Genomic DNA, 25,898 nt, shown 5'->3' with positions numbered 1-25,898 from the left:
GCGGCGGAAAGTGGCCCGGCCCGGCCCCGCCCCCTTGTCGCCGAGGTCCCGCCCACGTCAACCTCACTTCCGGAAGAATCGCTTCCCCGAACTCCCTCTGGCTCCCGCCTTCACCCGCTTCCGGTCGTCGTCGCCGCTGCTGCCGCTGCTCCTGCTGCTGAGGCTGCTGGCGGAGGCCGGAGAACCAGGCGGCGGCGGCGGCGGCGGCTGAGAGGGCGGCGGCGGGAGCGGAGCGGGACGAGGGAACGAGAGGAAGCCTGAGAGGAGCGAGCGGAGCGCGCCGAGCCCCGCCTGCCCTTCCGCGCGCCAGGGCTGCCGGAGGAGCCCGAGCCCCCAGCCGCCGCCGCCGCCGCCGCCGCTGCCGCCGCCGCCGCCCGCCTGCTCTCCCGCCGCACAAAGCCGAGATCCCGCGCCCAGAGCCATGTCCTCGTCCGCCGGCAGCGGCCACCAGCCCAGCCAGAGCCGTGCCATCCCCACCCGCACCGTGCCCATCAGCGACGCCGCGCAGCTACCTCATGACTATTGCACCACGCCCGGGGGGACGCTCTTCTCCACCACACCGGGAGGTGAGCGACCCCCCGACCCGGGCACCCTCCGGCCCACAGCTCCCCGAGCCTGCAGCCAGCTACCTCCGCCCTGTCTCCCCAGCCTCCCGCCACGGCCCTTTAACTCAGGGCGTGTCCACGCTGGGCCGCTGGCTTGGGCCAACTGGCCCGACCCAACCTGCCCAGCTCCCCCAAAGCCCCGTGGGACTGCTTTTGGGAACCTTAACTTCGCGTTCTCTCGCGCTCGCAGCTCGATTGAGCGCGCGCCCACTCTGGAAACGTGGCCCTTCTTTGCAAAAAAAAAAAAAAAAAGCCCTTGTTCCCGCTTCGTGGCACTCGACCTAGTTTTCTCCCCCTTCTCCGACTCCTCCCGGGCAAATTCGTCTGCACTTGGCCTTGCACTCATTCCGCATTGCCTCTTCCTCTTGCGTGTTGTGCATTTGTGCACACTAATACTTGATTTTGGAGCTGTCTGCTAGGCCTTTTAAAGAAAGGAAGTTGGGAAGAGGAATTCGCTCCTGGGACCCCGCGACGACTTGTTTTGCTGCTTTTAGAGCACCAGGAGCAGGCTGGAATGCGGGGTTTGGAAGCCTCGCCCAGCTTATCCTGCTTTGACAGCATTGTTTACTTTGCGGACGAGGCCCCACGGGCGGGGGGAGGCCCAGGCTGGAGGACAGAGTGATGATCAAGTAATGCTCAAGTAATAGCCAAGGGAAAGGAGGTGGGGGTGGTAGGGCGCTGGCAGCCGTAAGGGGGTAGGGTTTGGGCAGCGGCGGGCTTGGAGGTAGATGGAAGAGGCCATTATTGAGGGGGCGCCCTGGCCAGTGGGATTGCTTGATTTCGAGGAAGGGGCAGTGCAGAGGAAGGTTCCTGGGCATTGCTTTTCAAAATACGACCAGGAACTGTTGACAAGGAAGAACACTGGGGTAGAGGTGAATTGGTCAGGGGAAAAGGGAGCTCAAAGGTTGTGTCCCCAGACTGGGCTGTTCTCCAAAGGGAGGAGACTGGAAAGAGATCTTGAGGGACCTCACTGAAGGGAATGGTGCTTCATTTTTAACTTCGGAACTTTGCCTTCTTTTGGTGACGGGGCGCCCGGTCACCAGAGGGTTGGGACTGTGCTGGCAGCCCCTGCAGTCTCCAGGATTGCTGGGTCGTTCCCGCAGGCTGGGCTCACCCGCTGAACTACACCCAAACCCGCTCGGTTAGGCCTCGGCGATCCCTGAATTCAATGCGTTGCACAATAGAAGGGACCTTAGAGTAAGAAGACATCCTTGCCAACAAGGGATAAAAATCTGGGAGAGAGTTCTACAGAGGAATCTAGCCAGGCTCTAGGAGGAGGGGTGGCTGGCTTGGAAGACTTTAAAATGACCTGGCCAGAGAAGTTCATGCGTGGACAGCTGAGTTTAAGGAATGTTTTAACTGCAAAACGGAGTTTCTTAGTGAGGTGGCTTACTTCGTTGGAGAAACCTCCCTCCTCACCTGATCTCTTTAAGGCCAGCCCCTGAACATGTTGAGACCTTGCTTTTTAATTGTGAAAGATTTTCTGCAGCGCAGAATCTGTTCCAAATAGTGTCGTCTTAAACTTGAACTGACAGCTATTAAGGAATGGATATTGTTTTCTGAGGTGATGGAAAGGAATTTATAACTTAGAGAATGCTTTGTGGTCAGTAAATGCCTCTGCTTCCAGCCGTTCAGAAGATATAATGTAATAATTGCAACTCAACTGTTATTTGTTTGGGGGAAGGAATTAAACTTTTAGCTTTATAGCATTGATTTTTTTCATCTCTTTTCAGCTCATGGCACACATAACCTAATTACTAAAATCTACAGCATACCAAAAAGTATTTTTTGCGCATCTGACAAAAAATAGATGTAATTTTGATTCCTGCACACCGGATGGCAGTTGTGTTGGCTGTTGTCATTTTTTTATTTGACAGTCTAAGGGAAAAGAGGTCAGGGCCCCTGACTAGTCAGATATGGCATGTTTTTAAAATTCTTGTGGCACACCGGTGGAAAAATCACTGATAATATAGTAATCATTATTCCCCTGAGGGAAGAGGCACAGAGGGTCACCCTTTTGGCATATTTCAAAGAGCCAGGCTACCATGCTTTTAAAATAAGGGCCTGGTCTTTAGGCTTTGCTTTAAAGATAGAATCCAGTCTGGTAGTTTGGATTAGTTTCTAAAATGCTTGGGAAGATTCTGCCAAGAATACTGATTGGATTGACCCAACACACTTTCTCAAATATCACTGAACCTGCCTCCAGATAGTCTCTGCACACACAGTTGTTGTTTGTTTTCCAGATTTAAATACTTGTCATGTTAGCTCATCTATTATATTAAGTCTGTATTTATGGTAGAACACATCATGATCTTTGGATTTTTAACACAAAGACTTACATAATGTGTTTAGAGGATATAGCACTGTTGTGATTGGATTTAGTCACTATTTTATAGCAGTTAACGCAGTGCAGTTGAGATGTTTAATACTCATTGATTTAATTTCCCCTTTGGAAATTCTCTGCCCTCATGGTTTGTTCATTTGTCTTGTTACATTCCTCTGTCTCCTTACCCCCCCCCCCCCCCATATAATTAATTTTATTTCCCAGAACCAGGGTAAACAGTTTGTTGTTTTTTGGTCTCCTCCAGCACCTGAATTCCTGAATTAATGTGGATAGGTATCTTGGAAGTGAGTTTTGTAGGCCCAGTGCAGTGCTTTGCACAAAGGAGGACTACAGACAAAGGTAGGAAATGCAATCCTTGCTCTGAATGGTTTTAAAATATATTTTTTTAATCCTCATCCAAGGATATGTTTTTGTTGATTTTAGAGAGGGGAAGGGAAAGAGTGAGAGAGACAGGCAGTGTTTTACATCGATCCGCTACCTCCCTTACGCCATCCTGGGTGTGCCCTGACCTGAATGGAACCCGTGGCCCTTCCGTGCCCAAGACACTGCTCCAACCAACTGAGCCACACTGGCCAGGGCTGTATGGTCTTAGAAACCTTGGTGGGTATCGAGGATGGAAATGGTTTTTAGTTCTAGAACTAAATACTTGTATAGCGTTAAGTGCTAACACATATTTCAGACTTGAAAACATTTAGAAAAATTGGAGTCAGTAGGCTTGTCCTGGAAATCTGTTTACTGGGAAGGAAGGGGATTAGCATTTCCTGTCTCAGACTTGGAGACATATACATGTCAGAGCATTCCAGGATAACAGTTGATGTGTTGAATGCCCTACATGATCAGACTGGGCAGGGACTTTCACAACATAGTGAACTTAACTATCTCCATCTCTCCCCTCTTGAGTTCTTTATTCATTGCGGATCAGAGGATATAGCCTACCCTTAAAAAGGTTTCTCAGAATTGCCTTCCTTCGGTTTGAGAAATGAGAGGTGGGTGAAAACACACTTGCTGTAATCTCTTAGATTTCTCATGTTGCTTTTTCATTATTAGGGAAGAGAAAAATTTTTGTTGAATAAATTAAAAGCAAGAAAAAATGCCCTTGGATTTTATTTTATTTTGGTTTTTTGAGAAGCTACTTCTAGCCTCAGTGGAAGGTAAAGTTATTATTTGGCTTCACTCTCACAACACTGGTTAGCTGAGAGAAACTGAGGCCCTGAGAAATTAAGTAACTTGTTAGTGAGTGCCATACTGCGAATTAATGGCAGTGAGTAGCCTCAAATTTAGTGTCCTATCCCTATCCCAGTTTTCTCCTCCTGCCATCATAAGATGCTTATTTTGCTGAAAAAGGAAGTTTTCAGACATTTAAAGAGACTTTTCTACCTCTGGAATGCTAGCTAATGCGATTTTTTCTGCTACCTTACTCCTTTTGTAAATTCTGAACTGTCTCCTTCAGGGAGACTTGTGCTCTGGGGAATGAGCAGAAATATAGATACCTCTTTTAGCTTTTCTGCCTTTTTTTCCCTGCATAACAGCCTCATCAGCTGTGGAAAAATGTGCTGTTGCCATAACAAGAGCACCAGAGGGGAACTAACTATGATGGCCTGAAATCTTGTTCATGCCTTGACTCTTTCTCTGCCAGAGTTGTTATTGGTTCACTGGGCCAGAATTACCTGAAGGCCATTGGAAGGGTCAGTAAACCAAGGAGAAGGCAGAAAGAAGGGGAAAGAATCTGTTCAGATAGTTAATAAAATAAGAGTACTTTGTGGGAGTCCTGAGTTTTAATCTGGTTTCTTAGTAGAGATGAATAGAGTTCAGTGTGTAGATATGGGGAAGGAAGGGCAGTTTCTGACTGTTGTAAAATTTCTAATTCAGTGACCTTGGGCTGAGTTTATTCTAGGCCAAAAACTTCTGAACAAACAAATGTACTCTTTGGCTCTCTAGCTTTCGTTAATTAACAAAAGGGCTTTCATTATTACATGTGAGAAGTGCATGGAAAACATAATGAAAGGTGTCAATCATTTTGCCTTGTATTCAAGGAAGATGGCATTTACTGATCTCAGAGTAACACAATTTAACATGTGTTGCCACTCCATGGGAGAGTCAGCTTTAGTCTCATATTCATCAGCAGCCAAAGGATATATTAAAGAAGATGTACTTTATTTTTTTATGTTGGGTGCAGTTTTGCTGATGAGAAACTGAATTCTGAGCCTGCAGAAGGCAGTAAGCAAGTCCTCATCCTGAAGGTACTCGGCAGTGCTGTAAGCCAGGTGTATTCTGGCAAGAGAAGACAGGGCTCTTACAAGTTGGTGTTGCAGCGTGCAGGACAGACCTGTGCAAGGTGGAATTGTCTAATAGAAAGGATGAAAAGGGACGAATCTGTAAGCTAGCTCTCCCAGGGGTTATTTAGCAAAGACTTTGAGGACTGGAGTCTTAGGGACAATTTTATAGTAGGGGGTCTTGCATGGTTTACAGACACTGTAGGCTTAATTCCTGCTAAAGGTTTGCATATCAGACAGGGTAAAGTTAACGTGGGGAAAGCTAGTTCTGCTGATTGGGGAGAAAGGGAGCCTGAGCAGGAGAATAGTTTCTTGGTAAATGGCAGAACCTTTTCAAGACTTCAGAAGAACAAATTAAAAGACTTTGGTTGCTCCATTTGTAGTAGGACAAAAGTCAGTCGAGACTTTCAGTCATTCAACTTAATTGACTAGGTGAAGCCTAGGTTACCATTTTCAAATTTTTTTCAAATATTTTTATTGCGTTCAGATAGGAATGGAGAGGGAGAGAGAGAGAGAAACAACAATAATGAAAGAGAATCATTGATCGACTGTCTCCCACACCCCCCCCACTGGGGTTCAAGCCTGCAACCCAGGCATGTGCCCTGACCGGGAATCGAACCCAGCACCCTTCAGTCCCCAGGCCAACGCTTTATCCTCTGAGCCAAACTGGCTAGGGCACCATTTTCAATTTTTTAAAATATATGGTTTTGTTGATTTCACAGAGAAAGGGGGAAGAGGTAGATTGAGAAACATCAAAGATGAGAGATAATCAATGTTTGGCTGCCTCCAGCACAACCCCTACCTGGGGATTGAGCCTGCAACCCATGCATGTGCCCTGACAGAAATCGAACCTGTGACCTCCTGGTTCATAGGTTGATGTTCAACCACTGAGCCACACTGGCCGGGCCCGTTTTTTTTTATTTTTAATAAGAAGTGCCTAAGGCAAGTGAACTTGGGAGGAGAGCAAATTGTTGGAGTGAAAGCCAGATTTGAATCTGAGTACTTTCCCCATACCAATAGCAGTGATCCTTCATTAGTTATTAGCATTACAGACAGGCTGAGCCACAACATCTGTGAAATCTAGTCCAAAGAATGGATCCAGATTGCAGTTGGATCCCAACCAGCATTTCCTGCAGTTAAGGGCCTGGCATTTTTTGTAGAGAAAATTTATTTCAAGATGAATGTTCAAGCCTAAACAGAAGTGGACATATTCGATATACTTCATTTTGACCCAGGTTTTCTGATGGTCAAAGCTAGATAAACTTAAAATCAGATTACATTTAAAATTAATTTGTGGTTCATACACCATTTTGGACCTGGTACTAGCTTAAAAGATCATTTGTTTCCATTCATTTTTTGCAGCCAAGACTCAAGAGAACCATACTTGCTTAGAGGACCTCACTTATTTATGTTGATTTCCAAACTCCTGTGTCACTGTGATCTCCACAAATACTTTTAACTTCTCTGGATATTAGTTTCTTCACCTGTAAAATAACAGGCTTCCTGCATGCAGATGCTCTCTAAGGCCTCTTTTAACAACACTGGACCTTCTGAATAGGAGCACAGTCATTGTCAGCTTTCCTCTCAGCCTAGGTGTGTGTTCTGTTATGGCAGTGCCCTAAGTGATTGGGCAGGGAGCCATCCTTTGACCTTAATATCTTCGAAATCTTTGCTCCCGGACATTATTGAGACTTGGAGTTAGTCAAAAGACGGTAGGATTGGCTTTACAGAAACCATGGATGCTTTCCATTTGCCACAGTAATTTTGGTCATACACTAAGTTATTAGATCCTGAGTCTCCCATTGTTCCTTTTGTTGATGTGAAAATTGTCCCTTTCTTGGTTTTATTAGCACGTTAGGAATTTCATGGTTGCACACACTGAACATGGGCTGGCCACCATCAGCCTCCCTGGAGGATACTGAATTAGGCAGCTTTTAGTTTCCTCTGCTTTATCTGGCATAGAGCTTTTACTAGTAAGAGTCTTTTTCCTCCAGAGCCTCCATGAAGAACAGATGTTTAAAACTGAAGTTCGTTCAGGAATGTGCTTTAATCAGTCAAACACAGGCTTTTATCACCCTCCCAAGTTGAAGGAATAAAAAGCAGAGAAAACAACTTTCTTTATAAGTCCTTTCTGTATTTTCACTTCTTATTTTCCCTTATTGGGGGTTGGGGGAGGCTGAATTCCTTTCGTTAGAAGCACTTTGCTGCTTGCTCATCTTTATTTCTGATCTCTTGGCAGGCCCTTACATGAGGCATAGATGGAGAATTGTCGAGAATTCCTGATGGAATACTAAGGTTAATTGACAAGTGCTTTGTTTCTTTTTAATTCATTTTCTAGTTTTGAAGGATACCTTCCTTCCTCGTGGCCTTTGCTGCCTTAGCAGTGCCAGTCTGTTGTGTGTATGTTTAGTAGTATATTTACAAGTACTTTGGGGTCACCTTTTTTGTTTGTTTGTTTGTTTTCTTCAATTCCTTGTAGGGTTTTTGTTGTTTACACTGTCTCTTGATCTTAAATTTTTTTGTGGGGCAGAGGGGTAGGCTTTAAACAGCGGAAATTTATTTTCATATTTGGAAGCTAGAAGTCTGAAATCAAGTTTATTTTTTATAGTGTTGAAATATACATAACAAAATTTACCATTTTAACCATTTTTAAGTGTACAATTTCATGGCATTGAGTATATTCTCATTGTTTTGCAGTAATCTCCACCATACAACTCCAGGACTTTTTCATCTTCCCAAATGGAAACTTCATACCCATTAAATAATAACTTCCCATTATCCACTCACTCTCAGCTCTTGGCAACCACGATTCTGTTACCTGTTTCTATGAATTTGACTACTCTTTGTAACTTATATAAATAGTCATTTAATAATTGTCCTTTTGTGACTGACTTGTTTGAGTTAGCATAATGTCTTCAAAATTCATGCTTTTACCCTTTTATTTTTATTTTACGTTTATTTTTTATACCTATGAAAGTAAGGCTTGAAAAGGATAGTATTATTAGACTAATAACATAAAGCAGCATCATGCCCCATCTCCTCTAATCTCCATTTCCACTCCCCAGAGAAACCATTTTAAATTATTAGCTGTTTCTTCTAGTGTTTACTCTTGATTTCTGAATAACAGGACTTAATGCTATGTCTCAGGTTTTTTTGTTTTGTTTTTTTTTTTTAACAGTTAATTTCCTACTTTGGAAGAGGAGGATACACCCTTCTCCCAATATATATACTTCTACCTCCCAACCTCCTAATTGAAATTTTAACCCATTTTGGTTAAATTAGTAGTTATTTAATTTAAGTAAATATTAAACACAATTGGTTTCTAATCTAATAGTATTCCATCTTCTATGCTACCCCAGATGTCCTCATTTTTTTAATGGCAGTGTGTAGGCCCCAGGATGTACACCATGATAAATCTATAGCTTCCCCAGTTTTCATTTTAGTGGGCATCTTACCCAGTTCTGGCCAAATGAGATGTAGGGGGAAGTTGGCCAGGGTTTTCTGGGAAAGATTTTCTTCTTCAATGGAGACTGTCCCCTGAGGGAGGCCCTCTTTGACTCCACACACTCCCTTCTTGCTTGGGGCACTTGGTATGAGGGTGTAGGTCCATCTCAGCCTTCTTGGAGGGTTTTGTCACCATCTCATTTAAGTTATGCAATTTGGGCAACTTATATTTCTGTTCTGAGCTCTCTATTTGCATGAGTGTGTGCTTAATTCTGATTCTGGAAGCAGCCTTAGTTAAACAGAATTTATGATGGGAACACTCGGAAAGTAGAGTTAACTGCTGCCTTGTCAGCCATGTTACAGTGGACATTCTCTAGGTGGTTTTATTTCAAGTTACACAATTTCTTAGGTACATAGCTTAATGCTTGGATTATCACTTAAACTAAGCCACTTGGCCTTGGAAGAGGCCCTTAGACTGGAATGACCTTGTTTCTGTATTAACCATCTTGGCAAGCATAATTTTGGGCCTCATTCATTGGCCTTTTTGTTCTGTGCCATTTGAAAATTCACTAGTTTTTAGATCAATAGGTAGAGAAGCTTTTTTTCTACTCTCCATCAAAGGGACTTGGTATTACTGTCGTATTTGCTTGTAATGTCAGCATCACGAACATGCTGGCTCAAGATACTAGATTTATCCTAATATCTGGTCACCAAGGGATAAAGAAAATTTATAAATATCTAGTGCTAACCCTAGATCTAAAAGTTTCTGTTTGTTCTGAAATCCAGACTTGAAAACTAAAGTAATACATGCACATTTTATTTTATTTTATTTAAATACTAGAGGCCCAGTGCACGGATTCGTGCACCAGTGGGGTCCCTTGGCCTGGCCTGCACCCTCTTGCAATCTGGGACCCCTTGGGGGATGTGGGACTGCTGGTTTCGGCCTGGTCCTTGCAGGCCAGGCTGAGGGACCCGGGCCTCTAGTATGCATATAAGATCTTTGGTTAATCTCTTCCCACCCTCCCTCCTCTCCCTTTCCCTCTGAGATTCATCAGTCTGTTCCATGTTTCTATGCCTATGCGTTGAGCATCGGCCCCCTGGTGGTCAGTGCGCGTCATAGCTACCAATTGAGCAATCGCTTAGGCTTTTATATATAGAGATATTTTTATTGATTTCAGAGAGGAAGGGAGAGAGAGAGATAGAAACATCAGTGATGAGAGAGAATCATTGATTGGCTGCCCACTGCACACCCTACACTGGGGATCGAGCCTACAACCCAGGCATGTGCCCGTGACCAGGAATGGAACCATGACCTCCTGGTTTATAGGTCAATGTTCAACCACTGAGCCATGCCAGCCGGGCAGCCAGGCAATACATGCACATTTTAAAAACAAAATAGAAAAAAGAAAAATCAAACTGAAGAGAAGTGCATAAAATGCAAAGTAGAATGTCAGTAGACAACTGCTTTTAATAGTTTCTGTTTATAGTGCTTTTATTGGTTACCACTGTTGCTTTATACCACAATTTCTTGATTTCTGAACATTAGATAATACCATTGATTCCCAATGAAAGATGAGGAATCTAGGACACTTTCATTACTTTCTACCTCATTTCTCCTCCCCTCTCAGTTGACCACATTCTATGTCCACACAAAACTTGTACATGAATGTTTGTAGGAGCATTATTCAGAATGAAAGCAACTCAGATATCCATCAACTAATTAAATGATAAAATGATATATACCTAAAATAGAATGTTATTTGGCAATAAAAAATAAAATACTGATAAATGCTAAGCATGGATGAACTGTGATAATATTATGCAAGTGGAAGAGGCAGTCATAAAAAGACCACATATGATTCCATTGATATGAAATGTCCAGAAAAGGCAAATCTATAGAGACAGAAAACAGTTCCTAGGACTGGAGGAGGTTGGAAGAAAATGGGAAGGGACTGCTAAATATGTGTGGGTTATCTTTTGAGGATGATGACACTGTTTGAAAATTGATTGTGGTGATGGTTGCACAATTCTGTAGATGTACTAAAACTTTGAATGAATTATATGTGACATATATTGACAAAGTTGTAAAAAATGTATCTTATCACCGATGCAGTCATAGAAGTTCTTCAAAGTTTCTCTTATACCTCACACATATAAGTAGAATCTCTATTACTTATTTCCTAGTTGATTCAATTATAGTTTTTAATGCATATGTTATTGCTAATAGGTAATTTAGAAATAGAAAGCTTACTTTTATCCTGTGCTTTTTTCTAACACCTCATCTCCAGTTTCTGCGCTTGGTGTATTGCAGAAGTGAGAGTAATCTTGTTCTGACTTGCAAATTTAATGTTGGTAAGAACATTTCAAAGTGAAACCTCTCTGAAACTTAGTAGTGACAAAAAAAGTGGGGGTGACACAACAGATATGCCAAGTCCATCCACTAAATTTCCTTCCCTTTGTTCATTGGAAAGCTATCAGGCCCCCTCTCCGCCTATTTGCTCTTATTTTACACTAGAGGTCCAGTGCACGAAATTCGTGCACGGCGGTGGGGGGGGGGGGGGGTGTGTGTTCCTCAGCCCAGCCTGCACCCTCTCCAATCTGGGACCCCTCGAGGGATGTACCTGTTACAATCCAGGACTGTTGGCTCACAACCGCTCGACTGCTTGCCTGCCTGATTGCCCCTAACCGCTTCTGCCTGCCAGCCTGATCACCCCCCAACTGCTCCCCTGCAGCCTGATCGATGCCTAACTGCCCTCTCCTGCCAGCCCGATTGCCCCTAACTGCCCTCCCCTGCCGGCCTGGTTGCCCCTAACTTTCCTCCCCTGGAGGCCTGCTCCCCCCCCCTCCTTCAACTGCCCTCCCCTGCTGGCCTGGTTCCCCCAACTGCCCTCCCTTGCCAGCCTGGTCGCCTCTTAACTGCCCTCCCCTGCCAGCCTGGTCCCCTCCAACTGCCTTCCCCTGCAGGGCTGGTCTCCCCCAACTGCCCTCCCCTGCCGGCTATCTTGTGGTGGCCATCTTGTGACCACATGGGGGCAGCCATCTTGTGTGTTGGAGTGACATTCAATTTGCATATTACCTCTTTATTATATAGGATTATTATATAGTATAACGTTCTCTCAAGCACATCACCGATTTTCAAACCCAACAGATTAGAAGCTTCAAGTTTGAATGGGTGAAGGGTGCATTATAGGTAGAATCTTGCCACACACACCCTTTCAGATGTTCAAATGTTGAAGCCCTAACCCAAATTGTGACAATATTTGGAAATGGGGCTTTTGAAAGGTTATTAGAATAGGCCATGAGGGCCCTCATGGTGGGATTAGTACCTCTGTCATGCTGGCACCTTAATCTTGGATTGCCCAAGAACTGTAAGAGAATAAGTTTCTGTTTAAGCTATGCCTTCTATGGTATTTTGTTATGGCAGCCCACGCTGACTAAGACATGGGGGAAAGGCAAAGTTCTTAGCCTAAGAGTGGGGGAGGAGACAAACTATAGAGGGAGGGGCCTAAGTACAACCTTGGCAGTCGTAGTGTAAGGAAAATAAAGAGCTTCAATTGAATAAATGCTGAGACTTCCTAGGATACAACATAATATAAAAAATGATCTATAATAATAAAAGAGTAATATGCTAATTAGACTGGGCATCATTCTGGACGTCCTTCTGGATGAAGCCAGGGCTGCAGTAAAGCCTGTCGCAGGTGCCTGTGGGTGGCCGGAGGGAAGCCAGCCCGGGTCCGGGTGCCAGAGGGAAGCTGGTGCCGGCAGCCAGGGGAAGAAAGGTCTACTTTTGCACGAATTTCGTGCATTGGGCCTCTAGTTTTCATAATAATGACCCTGATTCATCAAGAAAGGGTTGGATTTTCTGTTTAAGATAGTAAAATGTTTTAAATCCATATAGAAAAATTTTCATCCAAAATAACTAAAATTAATTCACTTTTTGAAAGTTGAACTGTTTTCTGCTATCCAAAATGACTCATAATATCCAGATGCCTTTTTGAGTTGTTAGTATAATTTTTATTTTTAATGTCTTTATTGATTTTTAGAGAGAGAAGAAGGGAGAGGGAGAGTTAGAGAAAAACATCAATTGGCTGCCTCTGGTATGATCTGGGACCAAACCCTAAACCTGGGCATGTGCCCTGACCAGGAATCGAGCCATGACCTCCAGGTTTGTAGGTCAACATTCAACCACTGAGCCACATCGGCTGGGCCCTATTCATATAATTTTAAAAATGGTACATTTCTCTAATGTTAGAAGAAGTACAAAGATTAAATAATTTATAAAATGTATAAGTAATCAGGCCTTGCCAAACTAGGAAAAAAAACCAAAAAACTGCCTCCACCACTTCCCCTCATCCTGTCATGAAAAGCAGTGCTTTAGGGCAAATGATTGGTATAAACTTCTTGCCATACCATGTGCTGTTTGCCTGTTATTTATATTAAGGAATACCCTTCCATCCCTTTCACTTTAGGCAACTCACTCCCGCTCTTGAAGATCATAGTGCCTGTGAGGTAGACCGGAAAGAGAGTTGGACTGGGAGTCAGGAGACCATAGGGTCAGTTCAGATTGTGCCTCTGGTTAGCTCTGTTCTTAAAGCACTGTCACCAGGGTTTTGGAAGGAGAATGATGTTGGGTTCTTAACTTTAATGAACTCGTGAATGATTGGGGAACTTGAAAAAAAATTATTGATTTCCAAGTTCTAATCCCAAGGATTTGAATTCAGTTGGAATGTTTTTTAAACAAGAATCCCAGAAGATTTTGATACAGATATCTTCAAAAATGCTGTCTTAGTAGGTTCCAAGTATGGCACAGTATTTTTCTTAGTAGTTTATTATGGAGAGGCTGAGAGCCAGATTTTTCCCCCCCCTTTTTATAAACTATAAATATGATTGTGTGTGCAGTATAGTTGCAACAGAACTAGACAATAAAAAAGAAAGTTGATATCCTTTGGAGTTCGTTTGAAAGCCATAAAGGTGACTGATTTGTAGTATTATTGAGAAGATAGTATGTTTAGTGCTTAATTTTGATTGTTACAGCAAGGATAGTGGGGGTGGAGGGTAGAGTCTCTATTGGCCACTCACTTCCTCACATAGTTTGACTCTTTTCCATCTAGTCAAAAGGAAATTATTTACTAGCATTGGCATAACAGTGTCATGGTACTATCGCAGCTATTAATCCCAAGGAAATTAATGAGTTTGTAATTCATTTCCCAACTATTTAAAGTTGGTGTTACTTATTTAGATTAAATATTTATTTATTTTCTTTTCTGGGAAAACTCCAGAGTTTTTATTCCTCTTGCAGTAAATACCTTGCTTTTTTTCCCCACTTGCTTCCTTATGTTTCAAGTAGATTGGTTAGCTGTATATTTGTTCTTCCATTTCCCAGGATATAGCTTGTCACATGTTATTTGAGGAAATCTGCCTGAATCAGACTCTCCTTATTATAATACTAGAGGCCCGGTGCATGGGATTCGTACATTGGTGGGGGGTGTGGCCTGCGGGGATTGGCCCGCTGTGGGAACACCGCTCATCCCAGTCAGCCAAGCGGTGCTCCCACTGTGGGAGTGCACTGGCCACCAGGGGGCAGCTCCTGCATTGGGCGTCTTCCCCCTGGTGGTCAGTGCGCGTCATAGCGACTGGTCAACCGGTTGTTCTGGTCGTTCTGCTGTTTGGTCGCTGGGCTTTTATTATGTAGGATAGGATGACAGTATTCTTTCTTTTTACTTGGGAATCTAAAAGCATTTACATTCTGCTTTTTGTAGTTTTTACATTCTACCTCTTTAAACTGAGTGACTTGGCATAGTTTTACTTTTATATAATACTAGAGGCCTGGTGCATGAAATTCATGCATGGGTGGGGGTCCCTAGTCCCGGCCGGTGATCAGGGCCTATCGGGGCTGTCTCGCCCAGTCCCTATCAGGACCGGGCTGGCCGGGGCCTGCCGGCTGCCAGCTGGGGTCTCCTGCTGGCTGCCAGCTGGGACCTGCCAGAAGGGGCAGGAGGGATGAGGGGAGGGACCGCAAGAGGTTTGCCGGCTGGCGGGAGGGACCGGGGGAGATTGGCTGGCTGTGGGAGGTTGGCTATGGGAGCGCACTGACCACCGGGGGGCGGCTCCTGCATTGAGCTCCCCCTGGTGGTCAGTGCACATCATAGCGACTGGTCAACTGGTCGTTCCGTCGCAACGGTAGCTTAGGCTTTTATATATATATAGACTAGAGGCCTGATGCACAAAATTCGTGCATGGGTGGGGTCCCTAGGACTGGCCAGCAATCAGGGCTGATCTGTGGGGCAACCAGTGGGGCAATTGGGGCCCCCTTTGGCACCCACCTTGGCTGGCCTGCAGGCTGGGGGCAGCTCCTGCGTTGAGTGTCTGCCCCCTGGTGGTCAGTGCGCGTCATAGCGACCGGTCGTTCCACCAATCGTTCCGTTGTTCGGTTGATTTGCATATTAGGCTTTTATTATATAAAATTGCCTTTAACTGGATGCCTAAACCTTTAAGCCTAGTATTGAGCAAGATACCTCCACATGACTATACCCTTTGTTACTTGGGCAGGGATGGCTAGTGTGCTGGGCTGCCCTCCCCTTTCCATCTTACCCATTCAACAGACTTCACTCAAGGTCACCACATCTTTCCTCCTGAGCTTGCTGTAGTCTTAGAATCAGCAGCAGAGCTCAGGCATCCACTACATTAAGTCAACGTTAGGCACTTGTCAATGGACAGCAGCAGGTTTTCTTACCTGTTTATCAGGTAGAGTGCACTCTTCAGAACTATTATAAAATATTCTGGTAGCACTTACTGGTAAGCAGACTGGTTTGTCGGTTTCAGCTTCTGTACTATAGTTCTGTCTGGAAAAAATGTCTGTCTCAGTGCCTTTAACTTAAAGGTGGCCATCTATTGGTTATTTTTTCACATACTTTATAACTTTATTTAAAACTTTTTGAAGAGCTACATGATGATTAGGTCAGATATAAATAAGTCATGGCCCTGGCATAAGGAATTAACAGTCTTGAGAGGCACAAATAGATTAAACAAGAGTCCTGTAATAGGTCATGTGTATTGAGTAAGATGGGGGGGAAAGAATATCTAAAAAAAAAAAAAAAAAGGCCCTGGCTGCGTAGCTCAGTTGGTTATAGCATCGTCCTGATACGCCAAAGTTGCAGGTTCAATCTGTAGTTAGGGCACATACAAGAAGCAACCAATGAAATGAATGCATAAATAAATGGACCAGTAAAATTGAAGTAAGCTTTGTAAAGGAAGTGATGTTGGAACTGAAGCTTGAAGGATAAATAGGGAATTTCCCCAGTTGGAGAGATAACAGAGAGACCTGGGAAGTTCGAGCTAACCCTTTTTGCTTGAATTGTAAAATCCTTAAGGGTTAGAATTAGATGGGATTTAAAATAAATTCTTGGGTAGTATTATATGTTGATAACCCCTTAATTTGTTTCAAACTCTGTCCAACCATGTTTTCCAGGAACCCGAATCATTTATGATCGAAAGTTTCTGTTGGATCGTCGAAATTCTCCCATGGCTCAGACCCCACCCTGCCATCTGCCCAATATCCCAGGAGTCACCAGCCCTGGCACCTTAATCGAAGACTCCAAAGTAGAAGTAAACAATTTGAACAACCTGAACAATCATGACAGAAAGCACGCAGTTGGTAAGAGAATGCTGGTATTGGGGTCCAAGAGGGTGATTCTAGAAATCTGAATGTCAGCTGTGGGTTGGAAAATGTTGATGCTTCAATTATAACTAATGGTCAATTAATTATATGTCTCTAAGTTCTCCCTCCCCACAACCCTCACCAAAGTTAATTGAAATGTTATGGAAACCCTAAGTTCCAAATAATCATCAAATTTCATCTAGTGGATGCAGAGGGAAAAGAAAGATCAGGGAACTTGGGCTTTATGCGACTAGGGAAAACACAAAAAAACAAACCTGTTTAGCCATTTGTATACCATAAGCGTCTCTAGATGCAAGCGGCGGACCTTTTTTAGTTAAATTCAAAATATTGTGGCAGTTAACTGGTTAATAGCCTCCATTTCTCGCTTGTGGGGGAAAGCAATATGTTTTTCCTCCCTGTTTTCTAGGACTGCCTATAATATTTAAATAAACAGCCCCTACATACACACATAATGAGTCCTTGCTGTCTCTGGAAGCAGAAGAGGGAGGTGGAAACAGCCAGCTCCTGACGTCCACCTCAGGTTGCACTCCGTGACCCCTGTACATAAGCCAGCATTCTGCCCCCTCAAATTCCAAATGAGTTTTTAATGGACAAAGTGTCGATTCAAAGCGGGGCCAAAGTTCAAAACTTCCAGAAGAGTGTGCTGCTGTGATAGATGGCAAGAAGCACCCCAGGAATTCCTGTTTGGTCAACCTGTGGATAAAGGGACACTGGGAAGGTTTTCACTTCCATCCTTTTTGCAAATGTTCCTTCCAGTTGGTGATTTGATGGCCATTCTTCCTTTCTCCCCCACGATTGGAAAGACCAGCCAAAGCAAAGCAGAACAATTGTGTTAAGGCAGCAGAGAATGGGACAGTTTGAATTAATTCTTTACCCTCGTGCAGAGGGAATGGCAATGAAAGCTGTTGTGCTTTTCCTTTTTGTATAAGACTTTTTATCTTTTTCATTCTAACTAGGGGATGATGCTCAGTTTGAGATGGACATCTAACTGTCCTGCAAGGATCAGAAGAACGGCAGCAACGCCGATACCTGTGTGTATACCTGATTTGGCCAATAGGATCAACAATGAAAACCCCGAAGCAGTACCAGCAGTCCCCATTGCAGCGCCCCTCCTCTTCCTCTGGGTGCCAAATGATGCGAAGATGAGCTTCATCTGACTATTTCCTCTTCCTGTTTCCTGTCCCCCTTCCCACTTAGACAGATTAGATTGAAGGCCCATGGCGTATTTCTGTAGAACTAAGCAGCCCACAAAGGAAAACAGTTGAATTCTTGCTTCCTTAGTCATTTTTGTATTGAGATACACCCCCCTCTCCCTCCAATTAAAAAAAAAAAAATCCCAAATCAGATATCAACCTACCAACAATTGCCGGCTTCCAGGGAAGTCTGGGGAAGTGTTACAGAGGTTTGCTGGGTTCAGCATTGTTCATGTTCTTATCCTGTGTCTCCTCCCTGTCTTCCACCCATGGTTCAGTGCTACAAGAGTCTGGTTTGGGGTCTTCAAAACCAGAGGGAAATAAACAAGAAAAGAGCTGCTCGCTCTTGTCCCTGAAGGTGTTTGTCCCTGGGGCCAGCACAGGTTGTACAGCTCTGGTAGCACTACCTGTGACACTGTTCTGAGGTCTGCTTCCCCTCCATCCTCTGCGAGGAATGCCTTCTGTCTTTGGTATAATAGTTTATCTTTCCATTCCTTTACTTAGCACATGTGTGCAAACATTTTTAAACTCTCTACATGAGAGGGGGCGTCAGTAACCAGCTGTTCTTTCCTCCCCTTCTATTCCTCCCTGCTTGCATCATGTTGCTGCAGTCCTGTTGTACTCTGAGCATCCAAATGACTTCAGAGATAGAGCACTTTGAATAAGGCCTGATCATAGTACTTAAGCATGATTTTGGAAGAGCCTAGGCCCATTGGAGTAACTAGTCTCAGTTGTCATTGTTTTTTTTTAATCCAATGAGCATTGTAATATTATCGCAGACTGCAGTTTTTTATATTTTTAGTTTAAAGATGACTTCCGGAATGCCCTTAGAAAAACTGAATGTTTTTCCTTTGTGGACCTGCTTTATTTGGCTGCTGAGATAGATAAGCATGGGCTTCAAAATGTGTTCCTCCCCGTTTTCTTGCTTTCCCCTTGTACTCTGAATCCCCCCGCCCCTCCCCCCCCTTCTCTCCCCCCTCTCTCTTTCTCTCTCCTTCCTTTTTCTCTGCCAGGCCATGTTTCAAATATACATCAAAGATACCTCAAGTGTTGGTATCTGATAATATCTGTCACTCATCTGAGGAGTGACCTTTTATTTTTTAAGATGACTACAGACCTATTTTTAGATATGTTTTCAGTAAATTCTGAACAGCAACTTTTTAATCACATCTTCCAGTGTTAGGAAGGTGAGAAATGTCTGTAGGCGAGTCCGCTGTTCCATGTCACCATCCTTTGTCTCCTGCAGTCCCTTATGAGCTCTTTCCTTCTCCTCCTAGTTTTGGGTGTGCATGCTTGGCGTTTGTAGTGGGTGGGTGGTAAAGCTGGACCATTCTGCCTTGTGGGTTGTTCATAAAAGCCTCCCTTCTTTTCCCTTACCCTTTGCTCTGTCATTCCCCCCAATTCCTAGCCACCCCCCTGACTATTGACTGGCACAGTAATCCCAGGAGAGTGACTCAGTCCCTCTTAGAAAGACTAATGCCTCTGTCCCCTCATAGAAAGACCAGTCGCCTCTGATGTCCTGGGAATTTCTGGTTGGATTTGGTGCCCTGAATCATCCATTGAGATCACAACCCAGGGTGAGAGGAACAGGCCAGTTGGCTAAGAAAGAAAGCTGTTGGTTTTTCTTTTGAACTATGAAAAGACCCTGTGTGCAAATACATCTTAGACAAAAGAGGGAGGATGTCTGAGGAACTCTGTTCTGTTTTCTGCTATAAAATGTGAATAGTTCAAAAAGTGAAACCTTTTGTGATGGTTGATGACTCTCAGGAATACGCTGGACCTCCAAAATTTTGGAGATGCTTTCAGTCTCAGAAACTGGTGATCAGAAAAGTATTGTTTGTTTGTTTACTGTATCCCTGTTCTGATTTTAATTAAACTCCAGATTTCGCTTTACATTCTCTTGGAAAATCTCAAGTTACGCTGTAATTTGCTTAAGAAGCTTGCTTAGGACCTCTTTGTCCCTGGAGCATGATTCTTTAGGAGTGAAGCTGTCATTCTTCATAGCCTGGCCTTGGCGTCTTATGGAATCCGACTCCAACTACAGCTGGCCGGCCTGTCAGTGAGCAGAGGAGTATCCCCTTCCTGATCTTTATTGTTGCACGGAAACCTCAGCTGTCTCTCTGAGCAGTGGGGATGGAATTAAAACATGCCAGCTTGAGTAGTATCAAGATACGATTTTCCCCTTTATCTGACAACTTGGGGGAGCTCTGCACGTGGCCCCCTAATCAGAAGCCGTGCTTCTAGTATTCCTGGGAGTGTCCGCTGTCCAGTACAACCGCGGCCCAGTCCCTTAGCCTCCTCTGCAAGGACTTCCTTACTGCTTGGCGAACTTCTTTCCTGCAGTCCACCGCCACTAGAAGTACTCTGACTTCACTCATTGATATTTTAAAGATGATTTCACAAGGCAACAGATCAAATTCCAACAGATGACGCCTTTGTGCCAAGCCTCAGAATCGTTTTCAGGGCAAGCCAGAATCCAATAGGTGGTTTACTTCTGGATGTTTGAAAGGAAACTCAGAAGAGATAAATCCCTGAATGAACCATCTATCCTGACTTTTCCTTGGGGAGGGAACACCCTTAGGGTACCATTTGAGTGAAACGGTTAAAATCTTAGTGATCGTTTGTATTTTTCTTTTAAGAGAAAACCGTCTTCTGTACTTCTGAAGACAGTCTATCTTAATGACAGATGACCTCTTCCTCCAGATTCCTGCAGGAGACATGCATCCTCGTGGTTCTCCGTTCTTTTACAGTGTGGTTTCCTTAGCTCGCCACTTCCTCATTCTGTTTAAATACTTACCGCATTCTCAGGAGCACAGAGTAGAGAAACTCGCTTCTGGGTATTAGGCTTCCAAGCCAAGCGTTCTGTCCTTCCATTTCTCTCATCTATTGCTGTGTAACTCCCCAAACTCAAAATCTTAAAAAGGCAAACATCTGTCCGTTTCTATAGGTGAGGAATTTGGAAACAGCTTAGCATCATGGTTCTGGCACAGGGTCTTAGAAAGTTGCAGTTCAAGATGTTGGCAGGGTCTGCAGTCATCTGGGGCTGGAGAATCTACTTCTGAGCTCTCTCTCTGGTTGTTGGCAGGATGCCTCAGTTTCTCCACATGTGAGTCTCTGTGTAGAATATTGTGAGTGTCCACACACCATGGCAGCTGGCTTCCCCGAGTGAGTGATCTGGGGGAAGAGGGGACAGGGAGGAATTTGCAGTGCCTTTTATGACAGTCTGAAAGCACACACCTTCACTTCTTATTCTGTTCCTTAGAAACAAGCCACTAAGCCCAGCCTGCACTCAAGGGGAGAATTAGACCCCTACCTACTGTACAGAGCAGTATCAAAGAATTTGTGGGTATATCTTTAAACCACCTCACCCCTAACAGGATGAAACCAGGCCAAGGGGAATGGGGTTAGGTTTAAACTAGATGATATATTGAGAGATACGTTGCTACTGAAAACCGTTTTTCTAAGATGTGCTATCACCAAACCGGGATAGAAGACAGACTATTTCCTGAAAGCTACCTGCTAGTTTGGAGAGGGGTGGCAGGAAATGGCAGCTCCCAGGAGAGCATAATCCGTATACACTTGCCTGGCTAACAGCAGCCCAAAGATGCTACTTTGCAAGTCCTATGCTTGGTGTCCCTAAAATTCAATACCACTCACTTGCTGTCCCCCCCTAGCCAGGAATTGACAAAGGGAATTAATTGGGCCTGTGTAGCTGATCCACTAAAGCTGACAATCGGAGTTAGGGTTTCTAGCAAAGAGAGCAAATGTGAAGTAATTGTTGGATTACTGAGCTGAAGAAAAGTAATATAAGAACTCATCTTGTATGGATTTGCACTCTGCCTCCTACCAGCATTTTCTTATCTGTAGCCCGGCTTGCTTTAGAGTTCACATTCAGGGTGAAATAGATGATGGCATCTGAACCAGGCCCACCAGAGTCTTTAGCTGCACCAGCTGAAACACCTGGGTCAGGTGTCACCCAAGGAGCTACTTGTCAAAGTAGGGAACATCTGGGAATTAGAAATGTCGGTGCTTGATTGTCCTTTAGTTCAGTATTACAGGTTAACTCATGTGCCCACTTAGTCCTGGGCCTCTTGATGGAAATGGTTTTTTAAAGAGAATCAGTCTTGTCTTCACTCTTGTGAGAAACTTGGGTGAGGTTTGTCAGTTCAACGCATTCTTAGTGAATGTCTGCTGTGTGTTTGTGGCACCCATGCCTGACCAAGTTTTAGAGGTTTCAGGCATCTCGAAGATGCATATTCTCATATGGATATACACTCTGCCTCTTACCAACATTTTCTTACCTGTAGCCCTGCTTGCTTTAGTGTAGACTTGAAGAAAAGCATTGCTACTGAGGCAGCTCTAAGAAACAGCTATTTCTTCCCAAAGTAAGGAACTCATCTTTAAAGCACCTTCAAATTTATTATGCTATTCCTTCTGATTTTAAGGTGGAGTCAGCCTAGATGGTGTTTTATTTATCAGCTCTTTGGGACTCTCAGAACTTACCTTCCCAGTTCAAACATTTCCGTTAGAATGCAGCCCGCTAGGTTCGTGTGGGTTTCATCCCCAGAGTCCATCATTCGCCAGTAGGCATTGAGCATATGCTTTGAATCACGGCCACTGGTGCAAGGGGCTCATCATCTTGGCAGTAATATCCCAGAAACAACCTTTTTCTATTTGCCCGTCTTGGCTCCTCAATGGGATATCAAGCATCTCAGCTGCTGAGCCAGGGCCCTCGGCCCTTTGTATATCTCTTTAAAGAGGAGGCCCAATGCCTTTATTTGGGTCAGAACTTTCCCTTCTTGGCATGTTTCTGGGCTACATGCATACCGGCAGCTACTGATAAATCTGCGAAACTCAATCACTCACCTGTGACCTCTGGGCGGGGAGTAGTGTTTGTTTTAAAAGGGCATCGTTTCTCTGGGAGGGCAGTTTCTGTCTGGACTAGAAGGGGGTGCAGTTATCACACATACTCCCCCCGCCCCAAAGTTCTTTACCTTTCAGCTTTTGATAAAAGATGAAAACAGATTTGGAGGCAATTCTATAGAATGCTTATACCCCAGGGGCATTTCCTGTTCTAGTAATCATTTTCCAGTTGAGTATTGGAGTTTCCTTGCGGCAAGCTCATAGAAACTTTTTTACTGAAGACTAAGGATGATTGGTACATCCCTATTTTTTCAAACAATCATTCACGTCACCTTTCTTAGCTTCTGGAACGTACATTTCTTAGTGCTGGTTCTGGAAGTTTATTCCTTTTGGGAAAGCTTAGATTTAGGAGGTCTTTCAAGGTCTTGTTCACATGGTCTGTGGTTTCTCTTTGCCTAACCTCTGCCTGCAGACCATACTGTAGATGCTGATGGAAACTATTATGAAGATAAAAAGACATTTTTGGGAGTATTTAAACTCTTAACTGCCACCTTTCTACGAGTGGGAGGCCGGCTGAGAGATGCTGCAATGCTTGATAATCATATAGCCATGCTGAAATTTGCAAAGGGAACTCTTGTCGGTGCTTAAAACCAGAATTCCTGGACACTTCAAACTTGGAGAATTCCATGAATCTAGCACAGAATAGCCATACTTGCTCATTGCCATCCCTTTCTCTCCATCTTAATCTTTAAAAAGAAAAAAAGAAAAAGGCAAAGCCCCAGCCAAGGGTAATTTTTACTTGAAACCAGGAGAGGGGGAGGAACACTGTAGAGGTAAGGGGCGAGTTGTCCGCGTGAGCCACCCTGCTCCTGCTGCGTGTCCAAATCACTGAGTACTGTGAGCCAGTGCCTTTCCTTCACCTGCAGAGGGAGCCCATCTCCCTCCACCTGGGTGAGGAGACCCTGTGCTACCCAGGGTAAACCTTAGAGAAGGTGGCTTAGAGAGCCCGGTGGACACTCCGTATTCGGTGTCCATTTTAAGCATCCTTAAAATATTTTAGACATTAAAAAATGCCCTTCCCTGTCTTAGCGACACGAGTGGCCCAATTCCATCCATTCTGAATGGAAAAGCAGAGACTGCCAGTTCTTCCTTTGATCTTCCCTTCATCCCCCTTGATGTGGCTGACCCTGACCCCTCATCCATTTCACTGTCATGGATGGATAGCGGAGGGCACCGTGTAGTCCTGAGGCAGTCCTGTGTGATTCTGTGATCAGTTGTTTTGGGTTTGGGTTTTTTGGGGTTTTGTTTTTTTGTCTGTCCTTTCAAACCAGCAGGTGTTTGGAAATTAGTGAAAAAAATAAATTCTCACCAATGGTTGCTGTTACAGTTAAATCAATAAAGATCTTGGATATCAACTTGGTGTTCTGTTTTTTAAATCTTCAGGTGAAATCCTGTTGGTTTCACATTCTGGGAGTCTGGCTGATGAGGGAGATGGGCAGCGGCAGTTGGCCACTCCATGTGTCCGTTCTCCCACTGAGGGAGCGCTGCCTGTCCATCTGGCCCTGTGTGTGCAAGGCGGTGATGGGTCCCCTCCTGCAGCGCTTGGAGGCGCAGGGGTACGTGCTGGGGCCGGATGTACGAGAAAACTAGGTGCCAACCTCGAGGAAGCCCAAACAGCTCTCGCTGAAGAGGGCTGCCTGCCTCTCCGCACTCGTTAGGAATCCATCATATCTGATGTCTTAAAATAGACCAGGCTGTGCTGCATAGCACTGGATTCCTTGCTATTATTAATCCAGTGAGGCTCAGTATTAGGATTGAGAACAAGTATTCTCTCATGCTTCAGATGCAGTGAAGTCCGCTGAACAAAACGACTTGAGATGTGTTCCCCTCCGAACAGCCTGGAGCAGCGGTCGCCAGCCAGTGGTCCGTGAGGTCCGAAAGGCTGGCGACCGCTGGCCTAGAGGGTTAGCTCAGGCTGTGGAGTCAGAGGCCAGATTCCAGCTCTGCCGCATAGTAGCCGCATTCCTGCCGATAGGAGTGTCAGCCCTGGTTTCCTTCTGTAAAGTAGGGATCCGGTCATCTTTCGTAGGTGGTTGTGAGGCTCAGGTAAGGTGGGAAAGGAAGCACTAGCCCAGTGCCTTGAACATCGAGTTCAGTAAAGCACTCAAGCACAGCTCAGTTGGCCTGACACCAGAGCTCAGTCGGCTCCCGAGTAAGCAAGTTTGGGAATGGCCAGGACTAAAGACGCTTTAAGGGAAGATGGGGCCAAATAATTGTGAAGGCACTTTCATACATACTTGACTCTGCTCCAAAGGCAAGTAGGATATTAACCTCAAAGGCAACTCTGGGTATAGGGGTAAGGGTTTTGCTGCTAATAAAAGAGGCTTTAGAAGATGGAGATAAACTCCTGACTATGGTGCTATGTGAATCACGCCTGTGTTCCTGCTTCTCTTGGTCCTTTCTCCACCCCTACTTACTGGCGGGCCTGCCCCCTTCCCCAGCCAAGGAGAATGGTGCATCTGATTTTCCCCACTCACCTCCTGACTTGGCACTGCTCTAGAAACAGAAGTAGGCCTTTGCCTTCAGAGCAAGGTGAGGTACCCCTGACTGTTCTATAAAAGCCCCTTCCTGCCCCCCAGGTTAGGACAGGACTCGGTTATCAAGAGGTAGGATGTCCTCCAACTTACAAAGCGTTCACCAGCACACAGGGTCAACCATGGAGCTGTGTTGCTAGGCTCGGCCCTAAATACGTCTGGTCAGACAGCAGGATGTCCCTGCTGCTGACACCAAACCGAGCTTTCAGCAGGGGTCAGCAGAAGGTAGCTTCACTCGTTTGTGCCTGCGTCTTCTGCTTGATATGAGGCAATGCCTTGTCCTCAGTGAGGTTTGTTCTCTGAGTCACAGCTGCTAAGGAGACACTCCCACAAGCTGTAGCCACAAATAGCGTGACCTGCTTTCTTGGCCGCAGCCGTAGAACTATTGGGCACCTACTTAGTAAAGATGCTCTAAAGTCCTGGGATGGGGTTTTCTCTCCCAAGAAATTCAGTTTGGTGGTGGAAGTAGAATTCTGGTTCCAAAGCTAGGGGAGCAAAGACCTCTGCTGTTAAGGGCGGTGCCCCTGGGGCTCGAGACCAAAGCTCAGGTCTGGGTCCTGCCACTCCTAACTGTGTGGTCAGGCCACTAGGCCTCTCTGGGGTCTCATTTAGGAAAGAGAATGGGACAAAAGCTGACCTCACAAGGCCCTCCCAGGAACCAGATGCAGAATCCCATTGTGATCCTGAATTGTGGGTAGGGCAGGTCTGTTCCCACTCCAGGAAATGAGCAGCTGGGTCAGCTTTGCCGCTGAGTCAGGGCATTGAGGTTTCTCAGCCCCAGGCCTGGCTCTAGCCTAGCCAACCCTGCCTGAGCCAGGATTACTACCTTGACTCAACCAAGGCTGCATGTCAACTCAGCAAGAGTCCTCACATGATTGGGATCACTTCCCAAAGACTTGGGCTT

The 25,898-nt window shown here is 44.9% G+C and overlaps 1 protein-coding gene across 1 annotated transcript; it reads left to right on the top strand.

The window, feature by feature from the left end:
• The first annotated feature begins 92 nt into the window (after positions 1–92).
• EIF4EBP2 (eukaryotic translation initiation factor 4E binding protein 2) lies at positions 93–23,815 on the top strand. The gene is made up of 3 exons (XM_008145422.3): positions 93–566; positions 16,135–16,320; positions 17,301–23,815. Exons 1-3 carry the CDS (start codon positions 422–424, stop codon positions 17,330–17,332), a joined length of 363 nt encoding a protein of 120 aa, XP_008143644.1. The 5' UTR covers positions 93–421; the 3' UTR covers positions 17,333–23,815.
• The last annotated feature ends 2,083 nt before the right edge of the window (positions 23,816–25,898 follow it).

Source organism: Eptesicus fuscus, chromosome 17 (genome assembly GCF_027574615.1).
Source record: "Eptesicus fuscus isolate TK198812 chromosome 17, DD_ASM_mEF_20220401, whole genome shotgun sequence".
Lineage (NCBI taxonomy): Eukaryota > Metazoa > Chordata > Mammalia > Chiroptera > Vespertilionidae > Eptesicus > Eptesicus fuscus.
This window is presented reverse-complemented; position numbering and strand designations above follow the sequence as displayed.

What these genes read in the sequence shown, in the direction of transcription:
- EIF4EBP2 (XM_008145422.3), top strand. Translation starts at nt 422, where the DNA reads ATGTCCTCGTCCGCCGGCAGCGGCCACCAGCCCAGCCAGAGCCGTGCC. An exon ending in CTTCTCCACCACACCGGGAG is followed by an intron (nt 567 to 16,134) that starts GTGAGCGACCCC and finishes CATGTTTTCCAG; the next exon opens with GAACCCGAATCATTTATGAT. An exon ending in TGACAGAAAGCACGCAGTTG is followed by an intron (nt 16,321 to 17,300) that starts GTAAGAGAATGC and finishes CATTCTAACTAG; the next exon opens with GGGATGATGCTCAGTTTGAG.